The sequence below is a fragment of the Arvicanthis niloticus genome, chromosome 22 (assembly GCF_011762505.2).
Source record: "Arvicanthis niloticus isolate mArvNil1 chromosome 22, mArvNil1.pat.X, whole genome shotgun sequence".
Taxonomy (NCBI): domain Eukaryota; kingdom Metazoa; phylum Chordata; class Mammalia; order Rodentia; family Muridae; genus Arvicanthis; species Arvicanthis niloticus.
In genome coordinates, this window is record NC_133429.1 from 51,974,955 (window position 1) to 51,990,379 (window position 15,425).

Consider the following 15,425-nt stretch of genomic DNA (forward strand, 5'->3'; position numbering starts at 1 on the left):
TTTAACAAAGGAAGCATTGAGGCATTCTATTTCCCTGGCCAGAGCTTCACCTGCTTCCTTGGAGGTCTGATGCTGCCAGGGCCAACCAGAAGTTTCCCAAGCCCCAAATCCATGCCTATTGGGTCCTGGCAAACCCAGCAGGTGTAAGATCTACTCTGACTCCTTTCCACTCAATCTTCTGGTTCCACACCTCTAACCACAACCCCAGACACCCACAGCCATCAGCGACCACTAGATGAGAGACCCTACCCCCAATCCCCTGCCTGATGGCTCCTCTGGGCAAACCCAGAAGTGGCAAGATCTATCCAGCCTCTTCTGCATTCCATTCCCAGGGCTACAACTCCACATACATCCCTATAGGCCTGCTGCTGCTCCCACCTCCAGGACAATAGCCTGAAGCTATCAGGATCTACCAGCTCTGCCTGTATCCCAGCTACCACCAGTAACAACCAGCTCTACTTGCAATCCCAGAGGACTCCCATCAGGGACTACCAGGCCTGCCAACACTAGAGACAACCAGATGGTTAAAGGTCAGTATAAGAACACAAACAACAAAAGTCAGAGCAATATGTCACCACCAGAACTCAGCTCTCCTACTACAGCAAGCCCTGAATATCCTAATATACCTGAATCACAAGAAAAATACTTTAAATCTTATCTTATGAAGATGATAGAGGCCTTTAAAAAGGAAATTAATACATTTCTTAAAGAGAAACAGTAAAATACAATAAAACGGGTGAAAAAATTAATAAAACTATTTAAGACCTGAAAATGGGAATAGAGGCAATAAAGAAAACACAATCTGAGACAATGCTGGAGATGGAAAACCTAGAAAAGAAAACAGAAACTACAGAGAAAAGCATCATCAACAGAATGCAAGAGATGGAAAAGAGAACCTCAGGACTAGAAGATACCACGGAAGAAATTGATACATTGGTCACAAAAAATGGTAAAGCTAAAAAGTTTCTAATGCAAAACATCCAGGAAATTTGGGACAATATGAAAAGACCAAATGTAAGAATAATAGGAATAGAAGAAGGTGAGAGTTCCAACTCAAAGGCCCGTACAAATCTTCAACAAAATCATAAAAGAAAACTTCCCTAACCTAAAGAAACGCCTATAAATAGACAAGAAGCTTACATAACACCAAATAGAGTGTACCAAAAAAGAAAATCTTCCCACCATATAATCAAAACACTAAGTGTACAGAACAAAGAAATAATATAATCAAAACACTAAGTGTACAGAACAAAGAAATAATATTAAAAGCCTCAAGGGATAAAGGCCATATACCATATAAAGGTAGACCTATTAGAATTACATCAGACTTCTCAATAGAAACTTTAAAAGCCAAAAGGGCCTGGGCAGATGTCTTACAGTCTCTAAGAGATCACAGATGCCAGCCCAGACTTCTACACCCAGCAAAACTTTCTTTTCTTTTTCTTTTTTCTTTTTTTTGGTTTTTCGAGACAGGGTTTTTCTGTGTAGTCCTGACTGTCCTGGAACTCACTCTGTAGAACAGGCTGGCCTCGAACTCAGAAATCCGCCTGCCTCTGCCTCCCAAGTGCTGGGATTAAAGGCGTGCACCACCACCGCCCAGCTAGCAAAACTTTCAATTACCATAGATGGAGAAAACAAGATATTCCATGACAAAATGAAATTTAAACAATATTTTTCCACTAATCCAGTCTTACAGAGGATACTTGAAGGAAAACTCCAACACAAGGAGGTAACTACACCCAAGAAAACACAAGAAATAGATAATTCCACATCAACGAATCCAAAAGAAGAAAATTACACACGCACACAGAGAGAGAGAGAGAGAGAGAGAGAGAGAGAGAGAGAGAGAGAGAGAGAGAGAACCACCACCAACATCAAAATAACAGAAACTAACAATCATTAGTCATTAATATATCTCAACATCAATGAACTCAATTCCCCAATAAAATATACACAGGTCCATCATTCTGCTGCATACAAGAAACACACTTCAGCTACAAAGATAGACATTACCTCATAGAAAAAGGTTTTCCAAGACAACAAAACAAACAAACAAACAAACAAACAAAAAAGCTGGAATAGCAATTCTAACATCTAATTTAAAAACTTTTAAAAATTAATCAAAAGAGATACAGAAGAGTGCTTCATATTCATCAAAAATAAAATCCACCAAGATGAGGCCTCAATTCTGAAGATCTATGCCACAAATGCAAAGGCACCCACATTCATAAAAGAAACATTACTAAAGCTTAAATCACACAATGAGCCCCACACATTAATAGTGGGAGACTTCAACATCCCACTCTCACCAATTGACAGGTCATCAAGACAGAACCTAAACAGAGAAATAATGAAACTAACAGATTATGAATCAAATATACCTAACACATGTCTACAGAACATTTCACCCAAACACAAAAGATTATATCTTCTAATCACCACCTTACGGAACCTTCTCCAAAATTGATCATATCCTTGGTCACTAAGCAAGTCTCAACAGATACAAGAAAATTGAAATAACCCCTTGTATCCTATCAGACCACCATGAATTAAAGCTGGACTTCAACAACAACAGAAACAACAGAAAGCCTACATACTTATGGAAACCGAACAATTCTCTACTCAATGATAACTGGGTCAGGGAATAAAGAAAAAAAGAAACCGAAGACTTTCTAGAAGTCAATGAAAATGAAGACACAACATACCAAAACTTATGGGACACAATGAAAGCAGTGATAAGAGGAAAGTTCATAGAACTAAATGTCCTCATAAAGAAGTTGGAGAGTTCTCATACTAACAATTTAAAAGTATACCTCAAAGCTCTAGAAAAAAGCAAACACACCTAAGAGGAGTAGATGGCAGAAGATAATCAAAATCAGGGCTATAATCATAAATTATAAACAAATTAGAAACAACAAGGACAATACAAAGATTCAATGAAACCAAGAGAGACAAACCCATAGCCAAATTGACTAAAAAACAGAGAGACAGAGCCAAAATTAAGAAAACCAGAAGTGAAAAGGGAAACATAACAATGGACATTTAGGAAATTCAAAGAATCATGTCTTACTTCAAAAGCCTATATTCTATAAAACTGGAAAATCTAAATGAAATGAATGATTTTCTAGACAGATATAAATTACCAAAACTAAATCAAGATCAGGTAAACTATATGAATAGTCCTATAACCCCTAAGAAAATAGATGCAGTCATTAAAAGTCTCCTAAATCAGTCAATAAATAAATAAGTAAATCCCAGAACTACATGGCTTTAGCACAATTCTATCAAACTTTCAAAAAGGAGGTAATACCAGTACTCCTCAAACTATTCCACAAAATGGAAAGAGAAGGAACATGGCCAAACTTATTCTGTGAGGCCACAGTCACTTTGATACCTAAACCATATAGACTCAACAGAAAAAGAGAATTTCAGGTCAATCTCTCTTATGAACATTGATGCAAAAATAATAAAATACTTGAAAATAGAATCCAAGAATTCACCAAAAACATCACCTATCATGATCAAGTAGGCCTCATCACAGGGATGCAAAGGTGGTTCAATATATGAAAATCCATCAACATAATCTACCATATAAACAATCTGAAAAAAACACATCATCTCATTAAATGCTGAAAAAGCCTTTGACAAAATCCAACACCCTTTCATGTTAAGTCTCAGAGAGATCAAGGATACATGGCACATACATAAACACAATAAAGACAATATACAGCAAGCCAACAGCCAACATAAAATTAAATGGAGATAAACTTAAAGCAATTCCACTAAAATCAGAGACAAGACAAAGCTGTCCACTCTTGAAGTTCTAATCAGAACAATAAGACAACTAAAGGAGATCAAGGGAATACAATTGAAAAAGAATTTGAAAAGTCAAAGTATTACTACTTGCAGATATAATAGTATATGTAAGTGACCCTAAAAATTCTACCAGAGAACTCCTACAGCTGATAAACACCTTCAACAGAGTGGCTTGATACAAAATTAACTCAAAAAAAATCAGCAGCCCTCTTTTATACAAACAATAAATGGGCAAAGAAAAAATCAGGGAAACAACACCCTTCACAATAGCCACAAATAATATAAAATACCTAGGTGTAACTCTAACCACACTGTAGAACAAGAACTTCAAGTCTCTGAAAAAATAAATTGAAGAAGTTATCAGAAAATGGAAAGATCTCTCATGCTCATGGATTGGTTGGATTAAAAGTAAAAATGGCCATCTTACCAAAAGCATTCTACAGATTCAATGCAATTCCCATCAAAATTCCAACACAATTCTTTATAGACCTTGAAAGAGCAATTCTCAACTTCACATTGAAAAACAAGCAAACAAACAAACAAACAAACAACCCAGGATAGCTAAAACAATCATGTATAATAAAAGAACTTCTGGAGGCACCACCATCCCTGACCTCAAGGTGTTCTACAGAACAATAGCAATAAAAACTGCTTGGTATAGAGACAGACAATAAAATTGAATTAATGGAATTGAATTGAAAACACTGAAATAAACCCATACACCTACAGATCCTTGATTTTTTTTCTTCTTACAAAAAAAAAAAAAAAAAAAAAAGCCAAAACCATACAATGGGGGGGGGGGGGGGAGAAGCATCTTCAACAAATGTTGCTGGTCTAACTGGATATCTGCTTGTAGAAGAATGAAAATATCCATATTTATGACCCTGCCCAAAACTCAGGTCCAAGTGGATCAAAGAACTTAGCATAAAACCAGTTACTCTAAATCTAATAGAAGATTAAGTAAGGAATAGCCTTGAGTGCATTGGTACAGAAGACAACTTCCTGAACTGAACATCAATGGCTCAGGCACTCAGATATTGTATTATCCCAACTCTCCAATGTACCTTTTTTTATCTACATTATTTAATTTTGTTCTTCTTTCTGTGTATGTTTGTGTGTGTGTGTGTGTTGACTATGTAGCACAGGCTTTCCTCAAACTAACAGTGCTTTGCATACCTCTGTGTTTTGAGTGCTAGGGTTTAATACACTATGCCCAGCTGGCAAACGCACACCAAGAATTTGTCGTTCTTTTATGTGTCTGAGTGTTTTGCCTGTATGTGTGTTTTTGTACCCTATTCTTGCCTGTTAGCCATGGAAGCCAGGAGATGGTATCAGGACCCCTGGAACTTAAGTTACAGGTAGTGGTGAGCTGCCTTACGTACAGCGACTGAAACTTGGGTGCTCTGGAAAGAACATCGGTGATCTTGGCTTCTGAGGTATTTTCTCCCCTCGCCTCCCATTAATTTAATTATTTATTCACTTTACATCCTGATCGCAGCCCCCACTCTCCTCCTATCCCCCTTACCTCTGAGAAGGGCACACACACACACACACACACACACACCACTCCCCCCCACACACACACACACCACACACACACACACCCCTCACCCCACCCCCCACCCCCCCCCACACACACACGGGCACCAATCTAGAACTAGGTACTTCTCCTGGCAGACAAGGTAGCCAAGTTAGAGCCAGGAACCGCTATTCTGTGCGCCTTCAGCACATTCCAACGCAAAAGGGGGGTGCTAATGTCATTCAAGACCAATGGGAGCCAATCGGAGCCTTCAAACGGATCTGCCAGTCAGAAAAGGAGGCGGGCTCTTCCGGGTGCCTAGCAGCAGGTTCCGCTTAGTAGCTAAGCAGGCTTGAATGATTAGGTACGCGCCCTGTCTTCTGAGCCTTGCGGCTAAATGCTCTGAGCCAACTCGTGCAAGCTCCGAAGTTGCGACATGGTGAGCGCAGGGTCACTGCCAACAACGGGGAGGAGCAGGGGGCTGAATAGAAAGAGCTGGTGTGGTATGTCTTTCCGGGGGCTGGGTGGGAACCGGCGGCCACCTGTGAGGTCCCGTGAGGTCCCGTGAGGTCCCGTGAGGTCCCGTGAGGTCCCGTGAGGTCCCGTGAGGTCCCGTGAGGTCCCGTGAGGTCCCGTGAGGTCCTAGCCACTCGCTGAACCCAGCTGTAGTCTCTGAATGACTTCACTACAGGGGCTGTATCTGCACAGAGCATTTGGAACAGTGGCTTGTGTGTAGAATCATCCTTGGCAGGATGAGAAACTCGGAGAGCCCTGGATTCTATAAGTTCTGTCCTTGGCATTTAACATTAAGGTGTGCAAACCATTTGGAGTTAATTTTGTGGAGGTTCTAAAGGCGTCTCATGTGTTGAGTAGCAATTCAATATTAAGCTGTGATGTAAAAGAGTAGAATTGATGATGTAAAGAATTTATTAATGCCTAGGAGATAGTGACACCAAGTCACTGTGGGAGGACTGCCTCTAAAACCCACCACAGATAAGTAGTATGCTAACCAGGCCTGTTAGAGATAGAATGCTAGGATACACGTTTGTCCACCAGGATTGTCCAGAAATATAGCTCCAAGCCATAACAAAGGAAACAACCCTGATTTACAACCAGCCACCAGGCCCATCCCATATCAAAGAGCAGCCTTCTAACACGCTGCTCAATGAATGATTACAGGATCATAATCAACATTGGGGCCTGGTGCTCCATAAAGGTTCGGTTTTCTTCTTGAGAAAAGCATAGTTTTGCCACATGGGCAAGACTACACAGGGTGACAACTCTTTGAAAAGGAAAAACACTGTTGTGTTGAGTGCTGGCCTGATCAAGCAAGGCTTTCTTTCCCTGAGGAAAGAATGTACAGAGAATGTCATAGATCCTTCTGAAACCCAGAAACATATTTGGCAGAGCCAGTAAGTCTGAGGCCTAGACCTTAGGAGCTTTCCCTAAGGCCCAAGATCTTGGGCCAGGGCCTTTGGGAGGGGTTGCTTCAGATTCTGAGAACACAACTCTTTTTACCATATGGGGCTGTGGTTATCAGTCCCAAGGCCACTATAGAATTGGTCAGGAATGTTTTTGAGACACCCTGAGTTCTCCTTGTGCAGCAGTGTTTGATTAGACTCCTCTTGAGTGTGTTCCATTGTATGATGTTTCTGCTGACTTCATAGTTTCTTTATATGTTTCTGCTGGCTTTATAGAAGCCTCCTGTTTCCTTCCATTTCCCTCATGTGAGTAGTATACAACATGGTATTCTACTTAAGAAGCTTACTTAGCTTAAGAAATAGCTTGTGCAAGACCTCCCCACCCCAGCTTTTATACTTTCTACCTCCTCCTTTCCCTATGTTTTTCAAAATGTGGAACCATCCGATTAGGACATTGTAGTTCTTTTTTTTCCACCCTTTATCCTGCCCTCCACCCCCAGTCTCATCCCTAACACTAGATAGGAGAGAAACAAGGATAGAGAGAAAGAGATCCTTGAATCTAATTTCTTTCCCTTGTTTCTTCTTTAACGGTACAGTTACTAACAAATCACAACCAACCTCCCTAAAAGGCTAAAAACCCCCACCCCGACACTCGGGCTCCTCACATTTATGTGCCCTCCAAAATGTTTTCAGAATTCCAAATGTACACTATCACAGAAATCTGTAGCTGGCAAAACCATGCTTCTGCGTGGTCAGGGGCTGCAGACAGTCAGAAGCAGCCTCATATCTCTATACCTGGGATATGAAACTGAAAACATATTCTTATAATATTTCTGTTTTCTAGAGAAAGCAAAATTCCAGAATTATTTAAAATGTCACTACAAACCAGAGTTGGATGCAAACTATTATTAAAGAGAAATTTTAAATTAATCTTTTAATTGTATGTAATTTCCCCCTGGGAACACATATTCTAGAACAGCTGCATCTTCAGCCTTTCAGAAAAATATTTCTGAGATAAGCTGTGTTGACTCAGATCACCTTGATCACAGTCTCTTGATCCCCAGGGCAATGACCTAGCTTTCTTCTTGATTAAACTTATTAAATCCTTAAGTTAAAGGGATACATCAAAACAGAGTTTTAAAATTACTCATTTGAGTCATGGAATTAAATTGTCAATTGCAGCTACAGGAAAAAGATTTGCATGTGGAGCATGGCTTCTGCCTTCAGATCAGAACAGGAAGAACAGTTTACTGTGTGGGTGAAACAGGGTGGGCAATAGCTACATTAGAGTCTAAAGTTTAAGAGAGTCAGCTGCAGGGGTCACAATTATGAAGAAGGACCTGATTCAGGCAAGGTAGTAATTTTGTAATTTTTGAGATTATAATTAAATCATTTAAACCTTCTCATTTCTCTCTACTGTTAAGTCTTAAACCCTGGGACATATGGTTTAGGTGCCTGTTTAACAAATCAGAGTGAACCTGGCTGTCAGGTTCTCCCAGCATCCCTCAGTCCCTACCTGTCACAGGACATAGCTGGCATACGTTCCCTCTAGTTTAGGGATTGGGGTGCCCTTCTCCCAGCTGCCCTTCCTTATGTAATCCAACTATTTTGGATACCTGGTCTTTTTCATCTATCATTTACCCTCCTAGCCTCTTAGTCTGGCTCTCCCCCTCTCCCTTTTACCCTCTCCTGACATGGCTCAGGATCATGTCCACTCTGGACTCTCCCAGATGCCCCTGCCTAGATGCTGTGCCCTCCCTTTGCTCTATAATAAACCTTCTACTCTTCCATACCTAGGAGCACCCATGTCCTTTCCTTTTTTATTTCTTTTTTCATTCATCTCTCATTCACTGTTTCTTGATTTCAAATCATAGCCACCTCTCCAGTTGTTGTTAGTTGTTACTGTTTGAGTTTGACTGCAGGACTTCCCACCTGTGAAGCAAAAGGATGGCTTCACTGGATAATGCTGAGTGTGTAATGGAGTGAACACACAAAAGACCTTGGAAGATGGAAGATTCTACTAAAATACTAATTTACCATACTAGAGCTCTGTCTGCCCCTAGGGTGGAAGGGCAGAGCTGGGAAGGCCTGTGCTGTCTGAGTCATTTAATCTCTAATCCTCCAGTAGGGGATCTGGCACTGTCCTGAGGCCCAGCAAGTAAAGGACTCTGGGCAGGCTAGCAATCAGGAGGAGCACAAGTGGGGTGTAGCTTGCAAATTCTTACCATTTTCTTCTCTGATACAGTTCATTAGAGAGCTGTGAGAGAGACCATAAGCCATGCCATGGTGATTGTGGTGGCCACCAGGAAGAGCAGGTTAGCTAATCTCTGATAAGAGTCCAATTTAATTGAACTAGGATGGACTGTGAACCACACTATGTTCTGTTGGTACATGTGGCAGCCTCTGAACCTGCCTAAGGTAGGAGGAGGTTCAGGGTTAGGGCTCTGGCCATAGGACGCTGTGTTGCTTATAATATCAGGGACCAGTATGCACACACAAGCATTGCTTTTGGTGTGTAATGAGAAGGTAGATTTTAAAAATGAAGGTCTGGCTTCTAGAAGTTCTGAATATTACATTTCACATGCAATTTTGTGTGATACACTTTACAGATAGTTTAGAAACTGGTAGAAAGGGGGTGATGATTATCTTTGAGCAATATTTGATTAAAATCCTTTTACCTTTCCACTATCACCTGACAAAATGGTATGATTCAGGGAAATTCAATTCCAGGGTACAAAAGGAGTTTCTGAGATGCAGAGGCTTCTCAGGTGTGCATGGTGGTGTGCAGGTGGGTAGGTCAAATTCCACATCATGTGCCATAACCCATGTGGCAGGAAGCAGACATTAAATTATTCTTCAACCTTGGTTTGTATGTGGGCTCGGTGGGGCTGGGTTTGTGTGAGATCACAAGGAGGCATAGGGAGATGCTGAGCCATAGCCTACTTTTCTGATCACCTCCATACAGAGAGAGCTCTACAACCTGGGGCCTCTCTGTTTGGAAGTGAGATCAGTATTGGCTGGAGGGTCAGAAATATAACAGTTTAGGGGTCACTTTGAGTTATTTTTCTGGGAGTTGTGAAGCCTGTGTTTATTTAATTTGTATTAACCTGCAATCATAGGTAATATTGGTCAAGTTTACATTTTTCCTGGCTGAGTTTCTTTAGTTTCTGAGTTTCTTTGATTAAAGCTTTACTATAATTTAGGGCTTATGTTCTTGGCTTTTTCTCTGTGTTCCCTTATTCTGTCACGAATGTGGTAAACCTTCTGATTATTGTAGCTTCCTGGTAAGTACAGAAGTCACATTGTGCCAAAATGTGTACTATTGCTGGGATTAAAGATATGAGTCAGTATACTCAACTTACCCATCATTTCTTTTAGTTAGCAGTTGTTCATCCAATTTCTCTGATGTGTGCTCAGTACTGTTTGCTTGTCACTCTCTTTCTTTTAATGTCTGTTGATTGCCATTTCAAGGCTGTATTCTATTCAAAGGGCAGAGAAATGACAAAGGTGAACCTCGTTATTCAGTTTCCTTCTAAAATGACTTATTGATTACATCAGAACTTTTGTGTCTGGAAAAAAAGTAGAGGAAGCACCAAAATTACATGAAAATATTGTCAAAGAAGCATACATTTACAGTGATGTCTGTATTATGCTTTTGTTATACACATATATGGGATAATGTAGAATGCAGTGACTTATGATGATGTACATGTGAACTTCACTCGGGAAGAGTGGGATTTGCTGGATCATTCACAGAAGAGGCTCTACAAAGATGTGATGCTGGAGACCTACAAGAACCTCACTGCTATAGGTAAGACAGTGAATTACCTTTCACTTTTTAAAATAAGGGGACAAAGTTTTCTTTGTCACTCATGCTTTTCTGTAATTTCAATTGAAAATGAGGAAGAATATGGTGAATAAATCAGGTTCACTAAAGATAATAACTTAAATTTTGCCTAATTTCCAATAATATATCATACATTTTCTGGTACTGTATTTTAGGCTACAATTGGGAAGACCATAATATTGAAGAACAGTGTCAAAGTTTCAGAAGACATGGAAGGTAATTTTCATGTGCAAGTTGGTATGAATATGCCTCTGAAGAAATGTTAATGTGTCCTGGAAGTTTAAAAAAAGTGTAAAAAAGTGTATTTATGATTATTAAATTCTCCCAAATTCATGTACCTCAATGTCAGGTATCCAATTTGTGTTTGCAGGGCATTCCTCTGAGAAAGAAGACAAGGAAACAATTCCTTAACAGATATTACCATTTTGAATCATAGCCATATTACAGCTACTCTATACAACTGCCAATCTAGTCTCATACCACTCATATATTGCAAAAGATTGAATAGGTGATAAGTATATATTCAAAACCTTCTAATAAGCAAATATTTCATAGTAAAGCCAGTGTTACTCGTATACAAGTAGAACATTGCTAAGTTTAGTGAGAGGGGCATTTTATGAGAGTCAAGAATGTTGTTGGGGAGAAACCTTAATCCCTATACCACAGGTCTATGGTGAACAAAAAGTTGAATTGTGTGAATGCATAATTGTGTGGAACCCTTTCATTTGTTAGTCTTCTTTTCCTTTGTCACAATGGATATAACCCATGTAAGCATAGGGATATTGAAAACAAGCAATGTACCTCTCTCCCATAATAATTAGAAGATATGTAGTATTCCCCATTTGAGTAGACTTTCTCAATGTGATACATGTTCATTGGGAATTCATCCACAAACTCACACTGCAGCATATCCCTGTGAGTACTAGGAATGTGGAAATTCTTTTCTGTTTGTCCTGGCTCACTTTGTATATGTAGTATGCAAATGCAGTATATTTCACAATATAGGAAAATTTATGAATGTACTTAGTGTGATAAAGTTCTGAATTCTTCCACCTCTCTTCAATATGTGAAAAACTTCATAGAGAAAAAGAATGCTATAAATGTGAGCATGAAATAAACACTCTTGCAATTATAGGTATCCTCAAAGACTCAAAACAACCCATAATGAAAGGGAAACCACGAATGTAAGCAAAGTGATAAAACCTTAAGATATGATTCCTCTTTAAAAGAAGACCAAATTGTAAAATTAATTCCTACAGATAAAAAGATTCATCAGTGTAATGATGGTGGTAAAGCTTTCACATGTGCCAATTATCTTTGCAGGTATGAAAGAAATCATACTGAAGAGAAACCTTCTGAATACACTCAATGTGGTAAAGCCCTTGCATGTCACAGTTATCTTCAAAGGCATGAAAAAATTCATACTGGAGAGAAACCCTATGAAGGTATTCAATATAGTGAAGGATTTATACATTACAGTAGTCTCCAAATACATAAAAGAATACATACTAGAGAGAAACCTTACAAATGTAGTCTATGTGGTAAAGCCTTTGCATGTCATAGTAATCTACAAAGACATAAAAGAATACATACTGGAGAGAAGCCCTATGAATGTAATCAATGTGGTAAAGCCTTTGCATGTAGCAGTAGTCTCCAAGTACATGAAAGAATACATACTGGAGAGAAACCCTATAAATGTAATCACTGTGATAAAGCCTTTGCATGTAGTAGTAGTCTCCGAGTACATGAAAGAATACATACTGGAGAGAAGCCCTATGAATGTAATCAGTGTGATAAAATCTATTCACAACATAGTCATCTACGAATACATAAAAGAACACATACAGGAGAGAAACCTTATGAATGTAAGCAATGTGGCAAAGCCTTTGCATACCATGGCCAACTTCAAAGGCATGAAAGAATTCATACTGGAGAGAAACCTTACAAATGTAATCAATGTAATAAAGCCTTTTCACAACATATTCATCTCCGAATACATAAAAGAACACATACTGGAGAGAAACCCTATGAATGTAATCAATGTGGTAAAGCCTTTACATGTCACAGTAGTCTTCAAAAACATAAAAGAATACATACTGGAGAGAAACCCTATGAATGTAATCAATGTGGTAAAGCCTTTGCATATCATGATTATCTTCATATACATAAAAGAATACATACTGGAGAGAAACCTTATGAATGTAGCCAATGTGGTAATGCCTTTGCATATCATCGTGAACTTCAAAGGCATGAAAGAATTCATACTGGAGAGAAACCTTATGAGTGTAACCAGTGTGGTAATGCCTTTGCATATCATCGTGAACTTCAAAGACATGAAAGAATTCATACTGGAGAAAAACCGTACAAATGTAATGAATGTGATAAATCCTTTTCACAACAGCTTAGTCTCCGAATACACAAAGCAACACATTCTGGAGAAAAACCTTATGAATGTAAGCAATGTGGTAAATCATTTGCTTCTCACGGTCAGCTTCAAAGGCATGAAGTAATTCATGCTGAAGAGAAACCTTACAAATGTAATCAATGTAGTAAGGCCTTTGCATGTCAAAGTAATCTCCAAAGACATAAAAGAACACATACTGGAGAGAAACCCTATGAATGTAATCAATGTGGTAAAGCCTTTGCATTTCAAGATTATCTCCAAAAACATAAAAGAACACATACTGGAGAAAAACCCTATGAATGTCATTATTGAAGTAAAGCCTTTTTCACAACCAAGTGGTCTGCAAATATATAAAATAACACATACTGGAAAGAAACAGTATGAATGTAACCAATGTAGTAAAGCCTTTACAGGTCACAGTGATCTTCAGAGGTATGATTTGAATATGCTTGGCCCATGGAAAAGGCCCATACAAGACCCATTATGAGGGATGGCCTTGTTTGAGACCTTAGTTACCATGGGGGTAGGCTTTGCGGTCCTATGCTTAAGCTCCACCCAGGGCTGAAAAGAGTCTTCCCTTGGCTGCCTTCTGATGATTATGTAGAACTCTTGGCACCTCAAGCACATATCTTTCTGGACACTGCTGTGCTTCCTACTTTGATGCTAATGGACTGAATTTATGAATGTGTAAACTATCCCAGATTAAATGTTCTTTATAAGAGTTGCTTTAGTCATGGTTTCTGTTCACAGCAATAAAACACAAATTAAGACAAAGGGCATGAAAGAAATCAACTAGAGGGAAACTCTGAAAGTATTGAATATGGTGAAGGGTTAGGGTTGTTAGGGTTCAGGTTCTGGGTTAGTGTTAGAAGGTTAGGGGTAGAGTTGGGGATAGGGTTTAGGGTTAGAATTAGAGGAGAATGGGTGGATGGGATGGGTTAGGGTTAGGGGTTAGACCACAGCTGCCGTAACTCATGGCTAGGGTCAGGGTTTAGGGTTAGAGTGAGGGTGTTAGGGATAAAGGTAAGAGGGTTAGAGTTTGTGACATCAGGCATATGTGTAGCAGAGGACTGCCTTGTATGGCCTCAGTTGGAGATGAGCTTAACCCTATGGAAATTTGATGCCCCAGGAAAGAGGAATGCTGGTAGGAGTGAGGTGGGGTGGATGGGCAGTTGGGGGAACACCCTCTCAAAGACGGGGTTTGAGGGGATGGGATAAAGAACTCAGGGAAGGGGACTTGGAAGGGGGACAACTATTAGAATGTAAATAAAATAATTTTAAAAAACAAATATGTTTACAAGTGTTTCTATTAAGACTAGTTATCTAAACATCTGCCACTAGCTCCACAAGTTCATAAAATTTTAAAACAACTTTTATGTCTAAGCATGGTTTTGTCAAGAGGCAAATCATCTGCCTAGCATCACATTAGTATTAAAGTTTTGTATAGATAAATCTAGTCCGTATTTTGTCTTCTTTCCTTGCACCTACAATAAATTGTTCACTCCCAGCTGGCCTTTAGTTGTTGCGGTAAAACTCTTGCCCATAGGAAGTTCATAGAAGAAAAGACACAAGTCAATAAATATCAAATGAATGCTGCATGCCTAGATTGGGCAAATTTACCATTAAACTACACTGTTCCCCGGCTAAGAGAGCTCTTAACAACTTACGGTTCCCCAACTCCAACGGCTCTCCTGGTCTTATCCTCTTTCCCTGCCTCTGGCTCCTCCCACTCCTCTTCCACTACCCAATCACTGGCTGTAGCCTTTATTTCACAAATTTGATTGGACAGAAGGTTTACAAGATTCACTCCTCCTTCGCAGCCCCTCCCAGGAGTGGAATTACCATGACAACAAGAGGCTAGGGCTATCCACCACATTTAGTTATCAGATAATGGCTTTATAACCAGCCTGAAAGGAATGTTTTCCCTGGTTATAAATATATCTGCTTTCTCTTAGTGCAATTAGCCCATGATACCTGAAGATTTAAAGAGATCTAATTGCAGCTCTTTTTTATAGAGTGCTCAATAATTACTAGTATAAATGTAGGAATTCTGAAGAATCATTGTTAGGAATTACAAAATTATCTATTTGTCTACATAGCATCACTACAAGACAGAACATCTTTGTCGATCTGCAGAATATCTGCCAAATAGGATGGGCTAATACCCAGGAATTGTTAGATTCTGTAATAGTGAAAGAAGAGGCAGGTATATCAACAGCCAGAAGCAATTCTGGAATGAAGTCTCTCGGGGCCTTGCCTTCCAGAGCTGATTCATTGAAGCTCAACCAAAAAAAAGGTGGACCATCTCAGGAAAGTCATCCACTAGCCTTAACCTCTCTTAGATGACTTCTGACAACCATGGGTGTACCTCAGAGAGTCAGAGTCCCAGAGGCTTTGTCTCCAGATTGCTTCTTGCTG

At 39.5% G+C, this 15,425-nt stretch overlaps 1 protein-coding gene across 1 annotated transcript; it reads left to right on the forward strand.

The window, feature by feature from the left end:
- Positions 1 to 5,659: 5,659 nt before the first annotated feature.
- Positions 5,660 to 13,728, forward strand: LOC143436456 (uncharacterized). The gene is given in 5 exon segments (XM_076920851.1): positions 5,660 to 5,774; positions 10,441 to 10,567; positions 10,759 to 10,819; positions 11,927 to 13,345; positions 13,347 to 13,728. Coding segments are annotated over 5 exon segments (1,758 nt in total). The 5' UTR covers positions 5,660 to 5,771; the 3' UTR covers positions 13,495 to 13,728.
- The last annotated feature ends 1,697 nt before the right edge of the window (positions 13,729 to 15,425 follow it).